The 25,711-nt window shown below is 39.8% G+C and overlaps 3 protein-coding genes across 3 annotated transcripts in view; 1 reads left to right on the plus strand and 2 right to left on the minus strand.

Annotated features, from left to right (window-relative positions):
* LOC135129704 (mothers against decapentaplegic homolog 3-like) overlaps positions 1-25,711 on the minus strand; it is a 164,353-nt gene that overhangs the window by 76,619 nt on the left and 62,023 nt on the right. The gene's annotated exons all lie outside the window — the stretch shown is intronic.
* LOC135129425 (piggyBac transposable element-derived protein 4-like) lies at positions 508-7,774 on the plus strand. The gene is made up of 3 exons (XM_064056576.1): positions 508-659; positions 979-2,351; positions 7,653-7,774. The coding sequence occupies exons 1-3, from the start codon at positions 508-510 to the stop codon at positions 7,772-7,774; spliced, it is 1,647 nt and encodes a 548-aa protein (XP_063912646.1).
* Positions 14,358-15,475, minus strand: LOC135129426 (putative nuclease HARBI1). The gene is made up of 3 exons (XM_064056577.1): positions 15,267-15,475; positions 14,710-15,207; positions 14,358-14,658 (listed from the first exon to the last, which is right to left on the minus strand). Exons 1-3 carry the CDS (start codon positions 15,473-15,475, stop codon positions 14,358-14,360), a joined length of 1,008 nt encoding a protein of 335 aa, XP_063912647.1.

Genomic DNA, 25,711 nt, shown 5'->3' on the forward strand with positions numbered 1-25,711 from the left:
TAGGTCCAAATAAAATTGATGAAATTCGAAATGTTAAAAACAAATCAGAAGATGAAAATCTTCTTTATCTCTATAAAATTTATAGTTTTTGTCGAATAATGTACGAGATCTTTCAATTTATAATAATAATAATGAAAAGGTAGCAGACAATAATGATGAAAAAAATTATAACACTGAAGCAGCATATGCTCATTGTTTTGCTGATGACCTGCAAAAATGTCGACTAAATCTTTGGTTCCAGTGAGTATTAACGATACATCACAACATCCAGGACTCTGTCAGAATCAAAAACAAATAATTTAAATGAATCACTGGAAATATGTAGATATAAACTGTAAAGTAGATGAGCTCCGAATTACTGAAAATGATGTGGTAGAAGACTTAACTGAAATAATTAATAATAACAGCTCACAAAATGATCATTCAGTAGATCAATCAGAGGAAATTCAAAATGTGTATTATTCCCCAAACAAGAAGGAACAAAAATAAACATATTTCAAATCAATGATGGGCCTGTTAGGCCCTAAAGAAAAGGCCGGCAACTTTTCGAAAAAGAAATTCAAGAAAAGAAAATACGAGGTAAAGAACAAAAAGAAGAGAGAAAAAGAAAACGACTTGTTTCTCATGAAAAAACTGGCAATGCTGTTGATAAATCCGATGTATACATTAACCCTTAATTACTCGCATGCGTGTATAAAATACACGCAGTTGACGTTTTTGTCGGCCATTTGCTAAAAACTATTTCAATGCGCAAGCGCTTCTAGGTATTCCTCATTTATCTTTCTTATAAGCATTTGAGGTTAAGAACAGCGACCGTACAGTGTGTTATTGCTAATTAAATTAGTTTGATTTTGTCCTGTGTACAAATTACACCGTGCGACTTAATATGTAAGTATTAATTGTGTAAAGTATAAAACATACATCGAATAAAATTTGATCAAAAACTGATTACAAAAATATTTTTTCACTTGAAAACAGGTTTCCAATCCAAGTGAGGAATCCCAATTGTTTGACTGATGAAGAATTAGCTGCTTTTCATGATGAAGATCTATCTGAAGAACAAATAGTGGGTGGAGACGATTCAGCAGATTCCGAAGAACAATTCGAACTTAGTGAACATGAAAGCAATTCAGAACAAGAGGCTAGTGGCGATAACAATGTCGATAATTTGGTAAATGAAGATGAACATTCAGATTATTCAGTTACGGCAACAACAGCTCTTCAAAATGCAAACGATGGCGATGGTCCAGTTTACAAAACAAAGCATAACTTGGAATGGAGCAAATTGCCTCTGAAGAAAAAGTCAAAGACACCTGCAAAAAACATTTGTAAAGAACGTTGTCATCCCCTCGTCCCAAAAAGTGAGATATCAAACGAAATATCTGCTTTTGAGAAATTTATAAATGCTGCGATGGTTGAAGAGATTGTAAGATGTACAAATATTTTTATCAGAAGAAAACAGGAAAATTATGCGCGAGAGAGAGATGCACGTGAGACAAATAAGGAAGAATTTTTGGCATTCTTGGGACTGCTGATTCTCTCCGGTGTAAAAAAACAAGGTCATACCAATTTTCACGAATTGTTTAGCGCCGACGGAACGGGAATAGAAATATTTCGAGCTTGTATGAGCGCAAACCGTTTCTTGTTTCTTCTTTCTGTAGTCCGATTTGACGATGTGGGCACTAGAGAAAACAGACGCATAACCGACAAAATGGCAGCAATACGACATATATTTGATGCATTTGTTGCAAACTGCAAGGGCTCTTATTGCGTTGGAGAGTTTATGACAATTGACGAGATGCTGATTCCTTTCCGAGGAAGATGCAGTTTTATTCAGTATATGCCAAACAAGCCGGCAAAGTATGGACTAAAAATTTTTGCTTTATGCGATTCCAAAACATTTTACTTGTCTAATTTAGAGCTTTACTGTGGCAAGCAGCCAGACGGACCTTATGTCTGTGAAAATTCTCCACAAGCAGTTGTCAGTAGGTTGACAAACGACTACGTTGGAAAAAATAGAAACTTGACGACTGACAATTGGTACACGAGTTACCCACTTGCAGAGGATTTACTAAACAAAAAAACCACATTAGTTGGCACATTGAGAAAAAATAAAAAAGAGATACCTGCCGAACTATTACCTAATAAATCACGACCAATTCCATCTTCAATATTTGCGTTTCGGAAGGATATGACGCTAGTATCCTATTGCCAAAAAAAAAATAAAGCTGTGATACTACTCTCGACTATGCACGCCGACGATATTGTCGACAGATCTTCAAATAAGCCTGATATCGTTTTGTTTTACAATTCTACTAAAGGCGGAATTGACACCGTTGACGAAATGTGTGGTAATTATTCGGTACAAAAACGAACAAGACGCTGGCCTCTGGTTCTTTTTTTCCAAATGATTAATATTGCGGGAATAAACTCTAACATAATTTATAAATACTTTCACATAGACTCCAATAAACAGCCACGACGTATTTTTCTGAAAAACGTTGCATTGTCTTTGATGAAGCCTCATCTGGAAACTCGAGCAAACATTGAGACGCTTCCTATAGATATAAAAGGCTTTCTTTCTAAATATAAAAAAACTTCAACGAACATTGAGAGGAATGTTACAAGAAATCGAGGTAAATGTGTCTTTTGCGAAAGTAAGAAAAATCGCGTTACAACCATCACATGCGACTTGTGTGGTAGACTAGCATGTAAAGAACACGTAGTAAAAACACAAGAATGCGTAAGCTGTCGTAAAAGTAGAACAGAAGAGCAAGAATAAAGTCTTATTCTCATTGTTTTAGAATTGAATTTTTGTTTTTTGTTTCTCATTTTTGTGAATTTAAAGTTATTTTATGTTGTATGTTCTAAATTTAAATAAAACCCTAGAGTATTTTTGAATTTGAATTTTGAATTGTTGAATTTTTCTTATTGTACAAGTTGGTTAAAATCATAAAAATTATAAAACTGAAATAAAAGAAAAGCTTAAAAAGTCCAAAAACGTGATGGTGTATAAAATACACTGTGCGACCAATTAATAAACAAGACAAAGCGCGAGTAATTAAGGGTTAATAACGCAGTTGACGATTCTAAGGTAATAATGTGGAAATTTAAACAACCACATGACTATTTAATTTCTCGATCCAGATAAGTACCTGTCTTGAAGAACATGAAAATGCCAAATTGAATTCGCTCTGTTTTAGTTGTGCAAACCCCATAAAGATGCAATTAAGTGGTTTAAAATGCGCAAAATACATTAGAATTTATCATTAGAAATGCATCTTTACCAAACAAGCTTATCTATTAAGCAGCAATATTTTTATATGTAAAACTTGTAAGTTAAAAAATACCTAAAAAGTCATTTAAAATAAAATACCTAAATGTAGTTTTTACAAATTAGACAAAAATTGTGCCACAAATAAAAATAATATTACTTTCTAGTATTAAATCGCTAAGAAAGGCTAATTAAAAATTATAAACTCGATAGGAAAGTCTGTTAGGAATCCAGTAATGCTAAGTCGCTTTAATTTCTACTGGTTGCAGCTAAAGAGTGAGTTCACCAACACAAAGCTTGTCTTAAGTGGTATTTTAACAACTAACGACACCCTCGCGGTATCTATACTGACAACGCGACTAACTTCGTAGGGACACGAAACGTACTGAAAGAATTGTTTCATTTCTTTAACAACACAAACAAAAGTATTGTTACGATTGACGGACGAATAATAAATCGGGTGTTGGTAAAACTCAAAAAAAAATTTATTTCTTCAGGTCGAATTACAACACTATCTATTGCGACGAATATGTACAGAAATTATTCCGGCGCTCTCGACTGTCTTCACTGGATGAATGAATCTCATTACCTACGGTCGCCTCTATTTAAACTCATAGTCTCTGATCGAGATCCTTCACGAACATCCATCGCGACTCCGCTTCGAGACTCCCCTGGACGCCGCTTCGAGACGCTCCAGACCTGTCTTTATGCGCCCGCCTCTCGGCCGTCAACAGCGATGATTCACCCATCAGCGCCGTGCGTACGTCCAGAAGGCTCTCGACGGCCATAGGCGTCGTACTGGGGGCGGCGTAAGGGTGTATTTCGTAACACTGCCCCCCTCTTCAAATCCGATCGTCCCGATCGGAAGCGTCTTCGTTGTTTCCTTCGTACCGTTTTAGTCGATCGAGATGAACGATCTTCATCTTCGTCTTTGGTCCACGTTGGATCCGATAAACTACGTCATTTATTCTAGTGACGATTGTGTATGGACCTTCCCAGTCAGGAGCCAGTTTTGGGCAACGTCCCTTCTTCCGTCGGGGATTATACAGCCACACTAAGTCATCTTCCTGGAATCCGCCACAGTTGGCCTTCACATCATAACGGGTCTTCATTCGGTCACTGGCAATCTTGATCCGGCCCCTCACTAGTTCATGCACGTTGACCAACTTCTCTTTCAGTTCGTCCACGTAGTCACGTACTTCCATTGGTTCTTCGGATGGCAATCCAAAGACTAGGTCACAGGGCAGCCGCAGTTCCTTCCCAAATACAACGTGAGCAGGTGTTTGGCCCGTGGTGTCGTGGATAGCTGCGCGGTAGGCCAGCAGGAATAGTGGAAGGTGCTGGTCCCAATCCCTTTGGTGCTCTTCTACCACTTTCGAAAGGTGTTGCTCCATAGTCCGATTGAACCTTTCCACCATGCCGTCGGACTGTGGGTGTAGTGGCGTTGTCCTTGTCTTACGTATTCCCAGTAGCTGCATCACTCTTTGGAAGACGTTGGATTCGAAATTGCGTCCCTGGTCTGAGTGAAGTTCCAAGGGGACGCCAAACCTACTGATCCAATTGTCAACCAGTACTTTCGCGACCGTGACGGCTTCCTGATTTGGAATGGCATAGGCATCTGGCCACTTGCTGAAGTAGTCGCTAGCCACCAGGATAAACTTGTTGCCGTCGTTTGTTACAGGGAACGGACCGGCCACATCGATGGCGATTCTTTCGAAAGGTGCCCCAACATTATATTTCTTCATCTTTCCCCTCGCCCTGGTATGAGGACCTTGGCTGGTCGCACACGTCGTACACTTGCGACACCAACTTTCGACATCGTCACGATAACCTACCCAATAAAACCTCTCCCGGATTTTCGACAAAGTTTTGTTCACTCCGAAGTGGGCTCCAGATGTTCCGGCATGAACTTCCTCTAAGACCTTGGAAACCTTTACCTTGGGGAGTACCAGCATCGTCTTAGAGGTACGCCCATCAGGACTCTCCCACTTTCGCTTCAAGAGCCCATTTTCCATGACCAGGGAATCCCATTGGGCCCATAACGCCTTCAAACTGGGGGATTGGTCGGACAATTCTGCCCAGCCGGGTCGTTCGACTCCTTCCTCCTTCCACTTTAGTATTGGTCCGATTATGTCGTCTGCTTCTTGCTCACGCTTTAACCGCGCCGTTGTCCATTCTTCATCTTGCTCAAAAATCGTTCGACGAACGGGCAGGTTCCCTTCTTCCGCGTCGATCCTGTCGCAGTGCTTGCACTCTCCACACGGACGTCTTGACAAAGCGTCAGCGTTGTTGTGAAGTCGACCCGCTCGGTGTTTGATCCTAAAGTGGTACTGCTGTAGTCTTTCCAGCCAACGCGCTACTTGGCCCTCGGGATTCTTTATCCGTAGTAGCCACGAGAGGGCAGCGTGGTCGGTCCTGATCAGAAACTCCTGTCCGTATAGATACTTGTGGAAGTGGTTGACGGCTTTGACAATGGCTAGCAGTTCCTTCCTTGTGGCACAGTAATTTCTCTCTGGTTTGGAATGTAATTTACTAAAATATTCGATAACCCTTTCCTCCCCATCTTGTATCTGCGACAATACGGCCCCAACTCCCGAGTTACTCGCATCGGTATCGAGGACGAACCTTCCTTTGTCCCTGGGGTAAGCCAAAATGGGGCTGGTGCACAAAGCCGTCTTCAGTCTCTTAAAGGCCATCTCACATGTACTGCTCCACTTGAAAGTCGCCTTCTGCTCCGTCAGTTGGTGTAACGGTGCTGCGATGTCGGCATACCCTTCTACAAATCGTCGGTAATATGTGCAGAGTCCCAAGAAGCTTCGTAGTTCATGCTTGTCTCTTGGTATGGGCCAATCCCGGATAGCAAGAACTTTCGTCGGGTTGGTTTCTATTCCTTTCTCCGACACGATATGGCCCAGGAATTCGACTCTTTTCTGGAAGAGCGAGCATTTCTTGGGATTTAGTTTCAAACGAGCCTTTTCCATTCGTTCTAGCACCTCCTCGAGATTCTTCAGATGGTCGTCAAACGTTTTGCCCATAATCATGACGTCGTCGAGGTATACCAGACAGGTCTTCCATGTCAGTCCTTTTAGCACCATCTCCATCAGCCGCTCGAATGTTGCTGGCGCATTACATAACCCGAAGGGCATAACGGTGAAGTGATAGAGGCCACTTCCGGTGGAGAACGCAGTCTTTTCTTTGTCGTCCGGGTGCAAGCCTACTTGCCAGTAGCCACTCTTCAAGTCCAAGGTCGAAAACCACGCCGAGCCGGATAAGGTCGTCAAGGTATCGTCTATTCGAGGAAGGGGGTAACTGTCTTTCTTCGTGACGTCGTTCAGTTTCCTGTAATCGACGCAAAATCGGGTAGTCCCGTCCTTCTTGGTAACCAAGACTACTGGAGATGACCACGCGCTGTTGGATTCTTCAATTACCCCATCTCTCAACATGTTGTCCACGAGTCTTGTAGCTTCTTCTTGTTTGGCTAGGGGTAGTCTTCGAGGAGCCTGACGGATCGGTTGCGTGTCACCAGTGTTTATTCGGTGTTCTACGATGTTGGTCTTCCCGAATGGTTCCTCCTCTGAGGCGAAGACATTACGGTGCCTACGAATGAGTCCTTTGGCCAGTTTTCTCTCACGAGCAGACAGCTGGTCCCAGTTGACCTCCAAGCCTTTGGTATCCCCTTCCTTAGACTCATTCTCAACGTCTTCTTCCTCGCAGTTCAATACTCGGGCGACTGGCTCACACATTCCGATAATCTCCCCTTTTCTAATATTGACTGCATTGGGAAACACGTTTGCCACACGTAAGGGTATGTCACGATCGGTTTTGACTAGGGTGCTCGCGATCAGGAGCTTGTGGGTCGAGTCATGTGCCGGCTGCACCATCCCCAAACTGTATCCGGGGTTCGTCTCTACTCTGGCGGGGACGATGACTTCTGCATTACCATCTACCTTCGTTGTCTGACAGACCACTAGTCTGACTGTTGCAGCTTCCACATTCGGACGTCCCAACACAAATTCTTCGGCTCCGAAACGCAGAATTTTCTGTTCTGGGTCGATCATTAAACCATACCGGCTGATTAGGTCCATACCCAGAATGAAATCGTCAGCGATTTCCGCCACCAGAACTTCATGCTTTATTCGGAGTCGACCGAGCTCTACATTCACCACCGCTGTACCCAGAACCGGTGTTGTTTCTCCCGTGACCGTCTTCACATTCGTGGCGGTACGTACTGATTTAATTTGGCAATTTTGTAACCTGGATCTGCGTGCAAGGGACACTTCGGCTCCTGTGTCGATGATGATCTTCGATTCCCGTCCATTGATTTTTCCGCTGATTGTCGGACTGTCGACGCTCCCCGCGATACTTCTAACCATTACAGTTGTTGGGGCTTCTCTTTTAGCAGCCAGTACGCGCCCCGAGATACCGACTGCCTTTAGTTTTCCTGCTCCTGATATAGACGAGGTCGCGGCTGCGATCTCCTCATCGGCCCTGGCGATCTAACACGGCAATCCCTCCTAACATGCCCTTGACGCCCACACCTGTAACATTCTAGGCGCCCTCCATGTTGTCTAGAACTGCCCGTCTTGATTTCGGCAATTATTTCGCGGGCGAGTTTCTCAAAGTTCTCGCTCATTTTGTCGAGACTCTCTTGAATAGGGTTTACTTCGCCCTCAACCCCAATGCCTCGTATCTTAACGTTGGAACGAGGTGAGCTGTTGTATGCGGCGTCCACTTCTAACGCTCGAATCAGCGCCTCGGATGGTTTCTTGAACCCGGAGATTTGCAGGACTCTTCTTACCTCACTATCTCTTACGCCGTTTACGAAGGTTTCTGCTGCCAGTCTGTCTTGGAAGTCTTGCGGAGCTTCAGGATAGGCGAGGTGTACCAAACGTTTAACATCAGCCGCAAACTCCTGAAGAGATTCACTACTCTTCTGAATCCTAGATTTAAGCTGCGCTACGAAAACTTGCCGGAGGTGTTCATCCCCAAATCTGAGTTCGAGGGCGGTCGTCAAAGCGGTATAGTCCTTCTGGTTCTCTTCTGATAATGTCTGTAGAATCTCCAGGGCCGCACCTCGTAGTGCTACTACCAAAACGGTCGCTTTCTGTTGGTCATTCCAGCTATTCGACAAGGCCGCAGCTTCAAATTGCTTCTTATAAGTAGTCCACGACGTCTGCCCATCGAAAATAGGGGGTTGAACTCTCACCGGACTGAATTCTGCAGGGGTCGCAATTGTAGGTCGTGGTGTTTGCAACCTTTCTTCGAGCTCCTTGATCTTGTTTTCCATTTCATTTCTCACCTCGTCCACTTCATTTCGCACGACTTGGAGGATTTCGCTTCGGCTGTTCAAAAGTGTAGTTTGCATAGCTTTTAAATTTTCTTCCATTATTCTTTGATTTTCTTCCATTATTCTGCGATCTTCTTTTCTATTTTCTTCCATTATTCTTCGATCTTCTTTTCTACTTTCTTCCATTATTCTTTGATTTTCGCTCAACATTTTCATCATTTTTGTCAGTTGTTCCTCCATGTTGGCTGTTTGCGCTCTTGTGGTAGTCGGCATAAAATTTTCTTCTAGAAACTTCTAGAGCCTTGACAGATGTCAATTCTCGAAGCCAATGTCAGGTGATGAAAGTCTAATTCCGTTATTCCACTCTTACCGCGGGAGAGAATTTTCTCGAAAGTTCACTTTGTTCCGGTCTCCCCTAGTAGCACCAACCAAATTCGAATCCCGATTTATTTCACAATTAATCCCATTCCTGACACCAGTGTTACGATTGACGGACGAATAATAAATCGGGTGTTGGTAAAACTCAAAAAAAAATTTATTTCTTCAGGTCGAATTACAACACTATCTATTGCGACGAATATGTACAGAAATTATTCCGGCGCTCTCGACTGTCTTCACTGGATGAATGAATCTCATTACCTACGGTCGCCTCTATTTAAACTCATAGTCTCTGATCGAGATCCTTCACGAACATCCATCGCGACTCCGCTTCGAGACTCCCCTGGACGCCGCTTCGAGACGCTCCAGACCTGTCTTTATGCGCCCGCCTCTCGGCCGTCAACAGCGATGATTCACCCATCAGCGCCGTGCGTACGTCCAGAAGGCTCTCGACGGCCATAGGCGTCGTACTGGGGGCGGCGTAAGGGTGTATTTCGTAACAGTATTATATCTACTCAGGCCGCCCAAATATGTATTAAATGGCATTTTTTACCTCCCAAATAGCCGCACATGGGAGGATTATAGCAAACGAATGTAAAGGCGCTAAAAAATCATTTGCGAAAAACAGTGGGCAACGCCCATCTGACTTTAAGCGAAATGTCCACACTTTGAATACAAATTGAAGCATGTTTATATCCAAGGCCTTTGATCCCCTTATCTTCCAATCCCAACGACCTAAGCATCCTAACACCCGGTCAGTTCCACATCGGAGAGCCACTAACTGCCGTCCAGAATACGAGGTGACGGATGTGCCGATAAATGAACTGTCCCGATGGCAATTGGTGGAAAAAATTCGCACACATTTTTGGCGACGCTGGAGTCGCGAGTACCTAACGCAACTGCAATCAAGATCGAAATGGCAGAAACACCACGGACGCGCTAGTTGGGTCACTCGTGCTCATTATAGAAGAAAATGTACCACCTCTCATATGGAAAACCGGACAGATCACGGTGCGCACCCCTCTAATTGCAAATCAAATAATTTAAATTTTAAAATAAGTACATAGTGATATCTATTAGAATCACTTGTAACGGCTAAAACAGTTTTAATCATTTTCTGAAATATCCACATTCAATATGGTGCCATTAGCGATTCTCGGGTTTTTGAAGTAATAGCGGAAGAGTTGAAAATAAGCTGTATTTTACGACTTATTTTAGTAATTTTTATCTCAATCGAAAGCTAGTCTTTTATACTACCCATTTAATTATTGATAGTATTGAGTTAATTATTGGTTAATTGTTATAAATTTATAATATTAAAAGAAATTTATCGGCAAATAGTGCGCACATTTTGCCGACACCCTTTTTCAGAATTTAATTTTACTGTTTAACATTTCTAGATGTTCAAGTATATTCGTAAAACTAACAAGGCAGGATGGTGTGCTGATTTAATGAAAAATGCTATACGAAATGGAAACAGTATTAGAGTAGTGGGTCGAAAATGTGGAATACCAGAAGCATCTATACGCAAAGCATTAAAAGTTTTAAATGAAGGGCTTGATATAAAAGCCCTCGTTTAGGAAGGTGTACTGTTTTTCCTCAAAATGAAGAAAAGGAGTCGAGGAAACATGTTTAAAATTTGCCTATACTGTGGAAATGGAAGTAAAAAAACAGAACATTGGTTGTAGTGCCAAATCTGTACAAACTGGACACATGCTCTTTGCAGTGGATGGGACACTGCGGAGGCGTATGTTTGTGACTTTTGTCAAAAAAAAAGTATCAAAGGTGGCGTGGATATGTGTCTTATGGCTTTGTGTAACACCTCCGTGAGTAATAAAGTTTTTGGACGAATGCGTAAAAAGTTATCGAAGAAATTACAAAATTATCACAAGAGGCAGTACATTCAAATGTTTATTTCCTTGCATTTTGGTGACAGTATAGCGAGTAATTGTCAAAATTAAGCTTTCTAAAATGCAAAGAAGACATTTACCTTATCACCAGATGCTGCCAATAGAGCCATAGGAATGTTAGAAGCTGGTGCCCGCCAGGTAGATGTGGTTCAAATGTTAAATGTGAGTCAAAGTGTGGTCTCACGATTAAGTAATCGGTACCAAGAAACTGGATCTGTAATTGAACGACAAAGGCAAGGTAGACCCAGGGCTACAACAATACGTGAAGATCGTTTATTGATTCGAGAAGCCCGGAGAAATCCCAGATCTCACTGTACTTTACTCAGGCAGGAGCTTTTACACGCCACTGGTACTTCTGTAACGCCAAGAACTGTTCTGAATCGAATCAAAGAGACAGAGTTACGATGTAGGAGACCTTTAAGAACGGTTCCTTTAACTCATGAACATAAACGTGCCAGATTGGCATGGTGTGAAGAAAGGCTAAATTGGCAAAATGAATGGTCAACTGTAATGTTTACAGATGAGAGCAGAATTGGTCTTTATAGCGACCGACGTACTGTTCGAGTATGGAGAGCCCCAGGCAGACGAGTTGATGACCGGTATGTCCAAGAAGTACATCGCTTTAAAGGGGGAACAATTATGGTATGGGGAGGCATTTTTCTTGGAGGTCGTACGGAGCTGTACGTTTGCGAACGCAATATGACGTCCCAAATTTATGAGGCTGACATTATAGACGATATTGTTGACAATTATCGCTATAATTTGGAGCCCCATTTTCGACTTCTGGATAATAACGCAACTTCACATCGAGCCCGCCGTGTGACGCAGCGCCTGCAGACTCTCGGTATTGAACGTTTACCGTTTCCAGCACGTTCACCAGATCTTAACCCTATCAAACATGCTTGGGATATGCTTGGCCGAGCATTCATTGAGCACCAACCACCTCCTGGTCACTTAAGAGATATGCGTCCTCTTCTTCCCATATTATGGGACAATTTAGATCAAGAGATGTTGGATCGCTTGATACTCAGTATGCCCAGACGTGTACAGGAGTGTGCCCAAAATCGCGGTGGTGTAACACATTATTAAGGTCCTGATTAAGCCTATCTGTTTGCCCGGTGGTGTTAGGATTTTGCTTTCTTTTTAATTCTTGTGGTGTTGCAGATATATTTTTCGAATAAAACCTTATAAACATACTCAACATACTGCTCTTCATTAATTTATGTTATAAAATCGCCAGATTTTTTTTTTGGATTAGTTGACTTTTTAATATCCTTAACTTATTTCGACCAGTTTATATAAATTTTTCATAATGTTGTAATACTTTATAATTTCATTTTAAGTGTTAATAAACATTATGCATAGTTAAGAAACAAATAATTTCTTTGTTAGGTTATAAGAATGGTAATCAAATGTACGCGCACCATTAACAGACGCTTGCGCACCATCACCAATCTAGGTCTGATAATCATGTGCAACGCAATCTTTTATATTTTAAATAATAACTATGGACTGTTTAATAAGAATTTATTGTATATTAAGTATGTTGTAAAGAACATATATTATGGCTATGCTCATACTCAATTTCATAACTTAATCTTTAATAATTTACAAATTACAAGCAAATTGGCTTAGGTGCGCACAATTCACCAACTTCCCCCTATTAGAAGTTTATTTTGACAGGTTAAAAAACAACGTTTGATTTAACAACAACAAAAGCATCAACAAACAGACTCAGAGACACCAAAACACTACAACATCAACGAAAGTAGAGTCGAGAGATTAACAGCAACAGGCAAAAACTTGCAGAACATAACCTACAACTAAACACGTGTTTGCAGAGGAGTAACAAACATCTGCAGATTTCTGGATCATCCTGCAGTTTTTAGAGTATAAAACATCTCAGACGTGAACAGACAGATTAATGGCCGGTTGCACCGTTTGTACCTTAAGTTCGATCTAACAAAGCCGGACTTAAATTTTAAGTTAAACTTAATTTAATTTGGCTTGCACTGTCAACGATGTACGTCGACTTAGTTAAGTTCGCTTCTAAGTTGCAAACAGCAAAATTCTGCAACATTTAGTAATTTTGCAACCCTGTTTAGGGAATTGAAGCCGTTCAAATAGTTTGCAACGTCAAATTGAATATTTGGAGGTTAGGAGGGTTATATTTTGCAATTTGCATTTTGGTTTATACCCACCTACCTTGTTGAGTTTACCTCACTGTTGTGGTAGCTTTTGCCTGCATGGGTTTTGTAGTTCGTCTTAAATTTCATTGTCTGCGAGGTAACGATTCGTTCAGGTAAGTTAAATTTATCCTTTCATTACAATATAATTCATATTTGTGTATTTTTATAAGAATGTCGACATCAGAACAAATATTAAGCAACAAACGTGTACGTGGTGCAAACTTTGCATTGCAAGAACGTGACGTTCTGTTTTCTTTAGTCCTAAAATATAAGGACGTCATTGAAAACAAGAAAACAGATGGTACATCATGCCAAGCGAAAATAAATGCTTGGGAAAATATAGCTAAAGCAGTTAATGCAAAATGTCCAAATGGTGTGAGGAGGACGAGCGAATCCCTAAAAAAATTTTATTCGAATGAGAAGAAAAAGGTTCGCAAAGCATCTGCAGAAGATAGAAAAGAATTTTTTAAAACTGGTGGTGGAAAAAACCACCCTCTGTTTTCAACACCATCGATTTAATGGGACAACTGCTAAACGAAAAAACGGTATAAATATGCAATCATTTGATGGTGACAACATCACTGTTCAAGACGAAACAGATTTCAACATCGAAAATGTAAGTTACTATTTTTATTTACATACACTTTGTTTAAGACACAACATATTTGTAGGATCTGTGCAAAGATGATATGGAGAACTATGACCCAGGATTATCATCATTATGATGAAACAAATGTACCAGGCCCAAGTACAAGTAAGGAATGGGAGGAAGAACTGTTAGTGGTAGGTGGTGCAATGATATTTCTCATAAATATTTTAATTGTTATGCGATTATTTCAAGGTTATTGAGCCTGATGACTTATTCAAAAAAACAGACCAACTTGAAGAAAGTTCTGCTGCAATAGTGAGTAATATATGATGTTTATTCATATACAGTATACACTGATATCATATTTATTAGCACCCCCCAAAGAGACGTCGCACTGTGGTTGATGCAGCAGCAAACACCCCCAATATATCAAGACGAAGACCACATATTACTGGTCTCACAACTTCAAAGCTGGGAGAGAAATATGAACAGTTGCTAGACAAGCGCCTAGCTATAACCGATTTGGAACATGCCAGCCAGTTGGCTTGGCGTGACTTTGAACAAAGGCAAATGTCCAAAATAGAAAATTTTCAAGAACAGCAACAACAACTGTATCTTGAAAATTTGAAGTTGGACATTGCATTAAAGCAAAAATATATATATAATGAATAAAACAATGACACTGAATTTGTTGTTTATTTACAAAATTCTATAAAATCAAAATTTTAACTTACAAATTAGCAAAATATCGATTAATAAAATCTGTCCTTGCATTATTAACTAAAATATTGCCATTTACTGAAACAATAGGTACATGGGGAATTTGACCCTCTTCTATTAAAATTTGCAGTTGTCCTGGATCAATGTTTTCAGGTGCAGGAGGTGGTGGTGCATTTGCTTGATTAGCAATGTTATGGAGAACTGCACAAGCCACAATAGCTGGTAACGTTGTCTCCAATTTCAGGTGTAAGCCATATGCTAACACTGGGAAGCGACGTTTCCACACACCAAACAACCGTTCCACCACATTTCTAGTATGAATATGGCATGGTTAAATGGTTAAAGGTGTAAAAAAATAAGACCTCACGGGATATCCAAGTAATAAATTGTCTGGAAATTCATTATTTTCAAAACGTGCCCTGATACGGCTGTTGTTAAAAATGGTCGAGTCATGTGCTGACCCTGGCCATCTTACCACAATATCTTCTATATTTAATTCACCATCAGACACGCACTGAACATTAATAGAAAAATATGTTTTTCTATTTCTGAACACTTCTCCATCGTTCCCTCCTGGCGATTGAATTTTAACATGTGTTCCATCAACCGCCCCCAACACTCTTGGAAATTCAGCAATATCAAAAAACTTTTGCTGTGTTGCTGCTATGTTTGCAGGAGTATCAGGCATTTTTATAAAACGATTGCTTAATCTAGCAAGGGCTACAGAAACCTTTTTTACTATGCGTGACACAGTAGATACATGCATCCCTTGTACATCAGCAATTGTTTGTAAATATCCTGCTGATGCAAAAAACCGCAAGCATGTTAACAGCTGGTTAATTGGACTTACACTATTATTCCTGAAAGATAACATTTGTTAGGTGTTACAGCGATAACTACACAAGTGTTCTTTATTTACATGTCTGATGGAAATTCTAACTGATTCTCAATTAAGTGCAGTATGTCCAGAACTATTTCTTTTGTTAATCCATACCGCCTATAAAATCCCCAATTATCCAAAGACTCGAAGGCATTTGCTCTGTTATATATTCTTCTTGGAAAACCTTGATCCAAAATTTCCAAAATGTCCAAATCATCTTCAAAAATGTCATAATCTCTTGGATTCATTTGTTGTATTAAATAAAATCACGTTCTTTGGGAGAAACACAATATACTTATGATACACACTCTGTTTACCAGTCATTGTTTACAAAAACGGCTTCTGTTTGACACATGGCGTACCTAACATTTGGGCGGGGAGACAAATAAAAGGAACATGCGCAAATCTACACTTAACGTTTTAAGCCTAGAAATTTGCAGGCTTAAAATTAACTCTGGAAAATCCGCTTTAAGTCTCAATCCATTAACGGTGCAACTGAAATCTACAAATTTAGGCCAGACTTAAAGTTAAGTTTGGGTTAGTACATGCGGTGCAACCGGCCATAAAAGTCTCAAATCATAGCAACAACGTATTCCTCAGACGTCCGAAGATATTCTCTAGCCGAACCGAGAACACTCGAAGAAATTTTAGCATATAGCAAAACTATTGAAGCAACTGAAGCTCATCTAAACAAAATGGAAACGTCCAAAACAGAAACAGCTTACAAAGTCAAACAAAAGGAACCAAACAATCAACAGTCATCTCAGAATATCTGTAAAAACTGAAGGAAAAGTGGCACACTGAAGGTCGTAGTAAATGTCCAGCCAGAGAAGCGATATGTCACAAATGTGGGAAAAAGGGACATTTTGCCAAAGTATGCATGTCAAAACAAGCATAGTATACAGCTAACAAAAGTAAACATCACAACAGACAGGTTAGTAAACAGCTTGAAAAGCCTCAGATAGTTTTAACAATTCGTTTAACCTCAAAACAGATAACAAAAATATACCTATTGTAACGCCAAAGATAAACGGTATTATAGTTCAATTTATATTAGATACTGGTTCAGCTGTGAACATCATAAGCACCAAGCCATACAAGCACCTGAAACAACCACCTTTAATCAAGTAGACAACCCCAATAGATCCGTATAACACAAAACATCAACTACCAGTAAAAGGAAAATTCATAGGTATGTTTGAATTTAACAATGTGCAGCTTCAAGCAGAGATTTATGTCATTGAAGGAAATGGTGAGTCACTACTTTTGAAGTTCCACAAAAGAGTAGATGCACTACTGTGATAATATCAAAACAGTATCCAAAGTAAATAATCTGGGAAATCTTTGTAATAGGGTAGTAAATCTCCACATAAATGAAAATGTGAAACCGGTCAATCAAAAACATCGACGAATATTATTTCACATGAGAAAATCATTAGAAAAAGAACTGATTCGGTTATCAAACACAGACATCATTGGACCAGCAGAAGGACCAACGCCTTGGGTATCCCCTACAGTAGTAGTACCAAAACAACAATTTCTACTAAAGTACAGAAGCACCCCACACTCAACTACCGAAGAATCGCCGTTTCAATTGATATTTAAACGACAAATCAACAATTTTTTGCCTTCCTTGCAACAGATACAGAAACACGATGAAGAAATTACACAGAAAGAAACCTTGAAGCGTCAACAAAGAAACAATGCTACTCAAAAGAAGAACATGAAACGACACAACTTTCACATCTGAGATCCAGTTTTGTGCAAGCAAAGGAAACAACATGTTTTGTCTTCACATTACGACCCAAGATCCTATACAATAGTGAACATCATATATACACAGATTACGGCAAAAGACGTGATAGCGTAGTCACTAGAAACTCTTCCCTCTTTAATCATTTTATTGCCCCATCATCTCTCCGGGGGTTTCAACTGAAGCAGCTGCTCCAATACTTCCCGCTGCGCTCAGGCTGGATGAATAATGAAAGTTTTCTAACTTTTATGAATGAAAAAATGTACGAAAAAGAGTCCTATTTTATTACCACTAGATAATATGGATTCACATCTATCAATAGCACTTTTAAATTTCTCCAAAGATAACGGAGTGGTCATGCTTTCATTCCCTCCTCACCGCAGCCACAAGATGCAACCACTACATAGATCTGTTTTCTACTCCTTGAAAAAATTCATTCATTCAAACAGTGATTCATGGTTAAAAATTGTAGGAAATGCTCTACCATTGGACTTGTTCCTAATAATGTAACATCTGGATTTTAAAGTGAGTGGCATCTATCCATTCAACAGAGATATTTTCTCAGACCAAGACTTTCTTCCAAGTTATGTAACAGTTCGACCAAATCCAAATTAAGAATCTGCCAATTTGTTACAACCCGTTGAAATGACAGCGAACACTTCATCGCCTTCAACTTCTGCTCAAGCATAATCTTGGAGTTCGACAAGTACATCTTCGGCATCTACCGTATCTGTGATTGAGTCGGTTTTTCCTCCAGAAGCTATTCGTCCCTTACCAATGGCTAGAGAGAGAGAAAAAACACAAAACAGCAAAGAAAAAAGCGTTAATCTGCTAATTTAACGGATACCCCGGTTAAGGATGAACTGATGCCGAGCAGGTTGCAAGAGCAAATAAAGCTGAGAAGCAAAAAGAGAAAGAAATACCGGAGGAAGCAGCATAGACAAGAATCTTCATCTGAAGAAGAAGAAACTTTTTGCTTGGGGTGTGACGGCAACTACAGTAATTCAAAGGATTCTTGGTTACAATGCACCCGGTGTAAGAGATGGGCACATGAAAAATGCGTCAGGGACATAGATCGCGACATGCTGATTCCAAAAATATAGCACGTTGCTGGTCACAAAGCAACATTTTCGAAAGAATCGGTACGAAATGCGAATGTTCGAAAATTTTAAAAATTTCGATAATTCACCTGTCGATTCTGGAAAAACTGTTGAAGTTATGAAAGAAACGAGGCGGGAAGTGAGTTTTAGAGCTCGAAATCTACAATAAAACGTGTTCAGTTATGTTTCGAAAATGTCAAAAATTGTCCGAAATTTGAAAAAAATTCGCTTTTAAAAAAGTTGCCTAAAAATTGTGAAAAAATTCTGGGACATGCTGATTCCAAAAATATAGCGTGTTGATGATCACGGAACATCATTTTCGAAAGAATCGGTATGAAATGCGAATTTATGAAAATTTCAAAAATTTCGATATTTCAACGGCCAATTCTGGAAAAACGGTTGTAGTTATCAAAGAACCGAGGCTGGAAGTGGGTTCTAGAGCTCGAAATCTACAAGAAAATGTATTCAGTTGGGTTTCGGAAATGTCAAAAATTGGCCGAAATTTGAAGAAGGGGGACCATTGAAAAAATTTTACTTTTAAAGAAGTTGTCTAACAATTGTGAAAAAATTCAGGGATGTAGATCTCAACATGCTGATTCGATAAATATAGCGTGTTGATGAGTTTCGGCTCCACTGGATCCTAATCAGAAGTTAACCAAAGACATGTGCCCCATATCGGACCAGGAGAAGACGAAACCATATCAACAAGTAATTAGAAGTATAATATACGCCAGTCAGTCTAACCGACCTGACTTAACACATGCAGTAAGGGTTGTTAGTCAATTTAGCAATAACCGTGGGCACATTGGACTGCTCTTAAGCGCATATTAAGAAACATGAAGTCGATAAGAAATTATCAGTTGGAATTTAACAGAGATGGAGGTGATGGTATTGTGGGCTGATGTGATGCTGATTGGGCAAATAATAATATGACGGATCTTCGTTCGATTTCAGGGTATCTGTTTCAATATAAAGGAGGACCCATCAGGTGGAGCAGCAAAAAGCAGTCAACAGTTGCCTTGTCAAGGACAGAAGCGGAATACATAGCAATTTCATCAACAGTGAACAGGGCTAAAATGACGAGTTAACTTTACACATAGAAGAGGCCTCTCTTCTTCAGAGTTTAAAGCAACCAAGAATTAAAGTCATAAAAAAGTACCGCTTAAAATGAATCAAATAACGTTTTCAAATATAACTATGAAATAATTAGGGCCAAAAATGATACTGAGTAGATATCAAATCCTCATAAATCCTTATAATAGTATCAAAAATTCCATCCACAAACTGATTGTATCCTATGGAACTACCCAACTACTGGAACCCGATGACAAATTAAAATCATGCCTTAGAAATTAGAAAATTTATAGCGCTATAGATTACTGCTGTATAAATCTCACTAGTTGCGAAATTTCGTGAGACGAACAATACGGACACTATTTTTTTCAGGTTCAAAGCTTTGATAAGATGTTATCGATTTGATAATAAAGAAAAGCGAACATTAGAAAATAAATTATTCTTCTGAACAACTGATAATAATCTATTGGGTGAATAGAAGTAGGCAGATATAAAATCTAATTGAAAAAATTCAAAAAATACAGCCACGTCTTAATCAAGAAAGGAGAATCTATTGGGAGATTAGAAGAAGTAGGCAGATATAAAAACTAATAGAAATAATTTAAAAAATCAGCCCAGTCCTACGTTAATGCGTGCTATAATTACACGCACCCACATATATGGAAGTAAGACCAACCGATATTAATACCAAAGCATTAAAATACGGAAAGATATTTACGGGATGATAGAAAGAAATTTAGGCCCACGTTGAATAATAAAGGTTAATTCAAGTTTATCTTGTCTGCATTTTGTAATTCTGGGGCGAATTATTTCAGGAGGAGATTGACAGAGACTGATTAAAGATGAATTTTACTTATACGCGAAATTTGAACATCGCAAGAGAAATGACACTTGATGTTGGTTAGATCTGGGTTAGCCATTAATCATGCCATTAATCTCAACCATGGCCGACTAGCATAAAGATTATGGCCTGTCCAAGAGGTACGATACGTGCTGCCATCTATTAATAATTACATTTAATAATTTAGCAAAATTTTAATTTGACTTGACATTATGGGACTTCAAAACGTGTAATGGTGGTTTGTTTCGGTATGAATGCTTTTGTTCATTTCAAAAAGTGTTAATAATTCGTTTGTCGTTTTTGAATTATTAATAGATGGCAGCACGTATGGTACCTTTGGCATTCCTTTGGACAGGCCATAATCTTTATACTAGTCGGCCATGTCTCAACAACTTTATGACAGCTGTCTTTCAGAGTCAAGTAGTGTAAATAATCATGAATCTCTTCAATTTCGTAATTAAATACTAGAGGGAGCATGTTCAAAAAGTTGGTTCTGAAGACACTACCTGAAGTGGTAAAAGGGTTTCCAGGAAACTAATCAAATGTTCGTGTGCCAGAAGGTAATAGTTTTTCCAGTTCTAATTCGGTTCTATGATGTGTAAAAGTTAATTATACGGTATACCTAATGGTATCGGCATGGTTAAATCCTTAGTTAAGACTGTCCCATCACCGGCATTAGTAATTTATTATTAAGGAAGTTAACTTTTACACAATGGGGTACTATTATAAAACCGAACGAGAACTGGGGAAACTATACTATGAAATTGCTGTACCTCATCTATAAATCCAATAGATGGTAGCGCTTTACGAGGAGGGTTAGCTGCAGAATAAAAAAAAAATAATGAGGCGAACGGCCTAAGAAGACTAAGTCTTCAACTTATCTAGAACCCTTTGATATGAACATTCACTTGGCGTGTAAATATGATGTTAACCTAAATTTTACCACATTCAATTGTGGCTCAAGCCACGTCGATGTTCAGCTTACAATATACGAATTTCCTGAAAAAATGACGCGAATGACATTTCTTTGTCGTAAAGTTTTGTCTGCGACTGTACTCTTATTTACCGTCTTATTCCACATTTTCCTGCGAGTTTTCGACTTCTTCTGTTAGCTAATGTAACACATGGCCTATAGTATAGCCAATTTGCGCCGGAGTAACCGCAAAAACTACGTAAGTCACTTACTAATCTTGTTTTTGCAAGCACTCCTAAAAGACATTAGAGAGATTTCAACTAAGTATATTGAGGTCCGATTTCATAATAAAAATTTGATCGAAAATTAACTAATTGATCCGTTAAAATAATTGTCACTTTAAAGTTCATTAAATAAGTTCAATTTCATAACAACTTTTAGGTCGCCTATTTACGAATGCTTCATTAGAACTAAAAACGTAATGTCGGTATAACTGGAACTAAAATCAAATGAAAAAATAACCAAATAATTCGAAACACCGACGTATTTTTTAATTTGTCGTTCAGTTTTTAACAGTCACCTTTGTGACAATATAAAGCAGAAAAGCAAACGCAATCGTAACTGTAATTAAAGTCGCGATCTTTTCTATAGAACCACTCCCTAGTGTAAATTTTCAAATTTTGTTTGGTGTAAGTGACCTTGACGGGTTTCTGGGGGAAACATATGTGTCAAAAATTTGGCAGGTTAGATGGCCCCATTGTCAATGTAGATATTTTATTTTAATAAATAGATGAACAGAACATACAGTCTGTACCGGATACAGTGCGGCATAGCTAAGGGCAACCGAAACATTCGTGTTGTGCTAATTTCGATTGCCATATCAACTGCCGCTACCAACCGCGTTCGGCGTAAAGTACTAGATGACAGGGCTACCAACTTGACTTTTTATCGAGTGGTTCCGTAGAAATGACCGCTACTGTATAGTGAAAATGAGGAGCTATTACTATTAACTAAAATTGAAAAATTTAAGGACGTAGTCCGTAGTCGAATGCAAACTGACCGACAAAGTGAATATTTCTCAAAAGGTTAAATATAATGTTAATAATAATTATAGCCTATGGATAAATGTAACACATAAAACTTACAGAATGAAGCCTGGAAACAAAATTTTAATGCGTTTTAACACACAAAAATTAGTTCTAGAAGTCTGGAACAAATTAAAATCAAATATCACAACTTTAGAGAAAAAGTCAGGAAGGTAGTAGTCTCTAATAAGAAATACATCTTAGGTACTGTAACATATAATTGTGTTCCACCTAGTAGATTGTTTGCGCGAACGCCACCCTGTAGTTCTTGGGATATAACGACTGCTCAATACGCATGTCACGATGCGTGAGTGATTTTCAAATCGATTACCATCGTTCGATCGATCGTAACAGTCGCTCTTTTCTTGCTATGAGGCGTTCAGCGTATAGTTAGGTTTTCGGTGATCTGTGTAAAGGGGCCAAAAACCTGCAGGAGGTTGTGTCCCGGGTCTGAAGTACCGTGTAAAACAGACACAGAATAAGCTAGGTAACGTCGGAGACGGATTGGGCCGACTATATCGCGAGAAAGAGTAAGTAACGTCCAAGGTCGGGGGTAGAGAACTAAATTCAGGTTGCAGAGCGTGGAAACAGGGCTCCAAGAAGAATCCAAGAATAATCCAGATCTACTCCCCGGATATTCCATCCACACTGTAAAGCCGGATTTATAGTTTGTCCGTATACGCAAACGGGCCCGGATGACGCAACGGAAGAAAGTTCAACATCAGGTTTTGCTAAAATGCATTTATAGTAACTCCGCATCCGTAAGCAGGGCCGTAAGCGACGCACGTTCTTGCCAAAGCATTCCTCACTTTATTATACGCTTTTTTTAGCCAAAGATTTTTTCCAAATTTTTATTTTCTATATAAAGAGAACTTATTCCAGATACCAATACTTTTAAGTTTGCAGATAATTTCACAAAATGCAGGGACCTAATTATTTGAGATTGTAATACCTCCTAATCTGTTTTTACCTGAAAGTGTGCATTATTGAAACTTGTCTGCCAAACGAGCCGCCTTTACTAAGTACCTAAACAGGTACAAGGGATTTTAAATTTTTTTATCCTTTTATCTTGTTCCTCTTTGAAAAACGGAAGTATTAATTCTGAAACAACTGATTTTACTGGTCACTTACCAAATTTCCCAAAATATCGTTTGAAAAAATGGCAGTGTTTATAAAAATAGTTTTCGAATGTTGCTTTATTTAGTAAAATAATCAGTGTGGTTAGTGGCACCCCAATAAGCAACGGAAATTAGAACAAGTTGTATAGACTTCCTGCGCGCCAACGCCATCGCCACCGACATCCCCCGGGGGGCGCTAGTGTGGAATCGCCGTGAGTCGCGGACCACCCCTGCCGTGTCTTCCGCTCTGCCACCCGTGCCCTGTCCGTCGGCTAGAAACCCGCGCATCCGACGCGCTCCAAACGGCTCTGTGATTGACCGAATGTTCACTGATGTCTGTTTTCAGATGGATAACCCTATCGTACGGGATTTAGTAGCTGAGCTGCTGCGGGGAGAGGATCCCACCGCCGCTGGACACCGCCCAAAGTCCCGGGGGATTCAGGTCGGACCCCCCATGGGGGCAGCTCCCCGGCTAGTCTCCCGCGGGGTACAGACTGACGGAGAGGCCCCCCGGAGAGACCCTGTGGCCCGGTACGTGCCAGTGGATCAGGAGGTCTGCTGGCATTGTGCGCAACCGGGTCACTGGCGGGGCCAGTGCCCGTGTCCGGCCGGCCCCAAATTTTGTTCGCAATGCGGCCTCGTGGGCACTACGTCCGCCGCATGCCAGTGCGGTCTACCAGAGCGACCCCGCAGAAGCCGCCCCCGTCGACCGTCCTCTAACGAAGTCCGGCGCCCCGCCTCTAGGGATTCCCCCCTGCCGTCACCCCGCGTAAGCCCGTCCCGGAGGGCGCATGCCGTCCGAGGACGAACTGGAAGCCGCCTGTGAAGAGTCGCCGAAGCCTGAAGTCTTTGTATTTAATTTTTTTTCTTTTCTGTAGGATGCTTTATTGGGGGTGGGTAATGAATAAAAAGGAAAAAAAAAGAAGTTACATTCCTTTTTTTTACCGACGAAATGGGGGAATGTAACGAATCTTTTTTTTGTAGGTACTTGTATTGCAATAAAAATTTTGAAAAAATTTGTATATGCTTTTCACACTCTAGAGAACATTGTTTTCGAGTTTTGTTCAAATCGAAGAATAATAATAATTAAAGTCTCGGGTCTCAGGAGGTTAAACAAAAACAAAAAAAAAAATAGACGACGGATTACATCGCTACATAGTAGTAAAAAAAGTGATTCCAATCTTCTGCAGTCCATGCTGATAGAAGAAGAAACATGACATTTTAAAAAATGTGTTCGCATGTCGTCTGCGCATTTTGGGGTGCTATTGAATTTAAGCGGTCCAAAGATTGAAAATAAAAATACAACTTCAGAAATTCGGTTCCGGTCAAAGGGCGTCTTGCCATAACTCTTCGTTTTCTTGCGACTGGAGTTTCCTACACGAATCTACAATATCTTTTTAAAATATCAAACCCTGACGTTTGGTCCAAAGGGGTAGCCGTTAAGAAACTTTTCTCCAAACCTCTAAAACCGTCTGATGGCTATTGGATTTCAAACCAGACAACAAATTTGTAAACAACTTCTTGTCGATCTATTATCAAAATGTATGAGGTCTTCGAACGAAAATTGATAAACTATATATGTAACAACGTCTTAAACGAAGATTACCAAATAATCGTATTAACGGAAACCTGGCTGACTGACGGCTTCGCTGATAATGAGTTTATTGACGAACGTTACTCTTTATACAGAAGAGACAGATGCTCAGAAACGAGGTTCAAATCCCGGGAAAGAGGTATCCTCATTGCTGTTCTCAAGGACTTAAATTCTTGTCGAGTTTTAATAGACATACTCCAGCGAGAGGACCTTTGGGTTAGCATTATGTTGAACAATGCGAGTCTAGTGTTATGTGCTACCTATATTCCACCCAACTCTTCCCAAGAAGTGTATAGTGCCCACTGTTTTGATCTCGAGTTTGTATCCAGTGAATATTCCAACTCAGTTACTTGTGTACCGGGTGACTCTAACCTATCCAATGTTAGCTGGCTATCAAACAACGACAGCAATGGTTTTATACCCATTTGTAGTAGCAATATTCGAGATGAAATTGTACGTGATAGCTATATGTTTTGCGGCTGCAATCAATACAATGCGAATCCAAATTCTACCGCTTCTATTTTAGATTTAATATTTTCCAACTGCGATAATACTGCGACTGTTCAGTCGTCACTTTTAATAACTTTTTTACAAATGTGGCGGCTCAGCTACTGTCTACAACCAATGGTCTTGCGAGTAATGCTAATGTTCAATCATCTAAAAATTCCAATATGCTACTTGCAAATAACTCATTCAATGTTTGTGATTTTAAATTCTTGGAGGTATCGTATATACATGTGAGAGAGGTGATAATGAAACTTAAAAACACTAGTTGTAATGACATTGATGGTCTAAATATTGGAATATTAAAACGTGTCATAGACTTAATAACTTCACCCTTAACAAAATTAATAAACCTATGTATAAAAGAATCGATCTTTCCTGAGTGCCTAAAAATTGCAAAGGTTATTCCAGTCCATAAAAAAGGCGACAAGAACGATCCATCTAATTATAGACCAATTGCAATTCTCCCTATATTTTCCAAAATTTACGAAAACATTCTGTA

Source organism: Zophobas morio, unplaced genomic scaffold (assembly GCF_036711695.1).
Source record: "Zophobas morio isolate AGI-343-1 ecotype UQ-CSIRO unplaced genomic scaffold, CSIRO_AGI_Zmor_V1 ptg000016l, whole genome shotgun sequence".
Lineage (NCBI taxonomy): Eukaryota > Metazoa > Arthropoda > Insecta > Coleoptera > Tenebrionidae > Zophobas > Zophobas morio.

Bases quoted from the DNA above. Each gene is read 5' to 3' on its own strand.
- LOC135129425 (XM_064056576.1), top strand. From the start codon at position 508: ATGGGCCTGTTAGGCCCTAAAGAAAAGGCCGGCAACTTTTCGAAAAAG. The intron at 660-978 runs GTATACATTAAC...ACTTGAAAACAG, and splicing joins ATGCTGTTGATAAATCCGAT to GTTTCCAATCCAAGTGAGGA. The intron at 2,352-7,652 runs GTAATTATTCGG...TAACCATTACAG, and splicing joins CACCGTTGACGAAATGTGTG to TTGTTGGGGCTTCTCTTTTA.
- LOC135129426 (XM_064056577.1), bottom strand. From the start codon at position 15,475: ATGAATCCAAGAGATTATGACATTTTTGAAGATGATTTGGACATTTTG. The intron at 15,208-15,266 runs GTAAATAAAGAA...GTTATCTTTCAG, and splicing joins TTAGAATTTCCATCAGACAT to GAATAATAGTGTAAGTCCAA. The intron at 14,659-14,709 runs GTCTTATTTTTT...TATTCATACTAG, and splicing joins TTACTTGGATATCCCGTGAG to AAATGTGGTGGAACGGTTGT.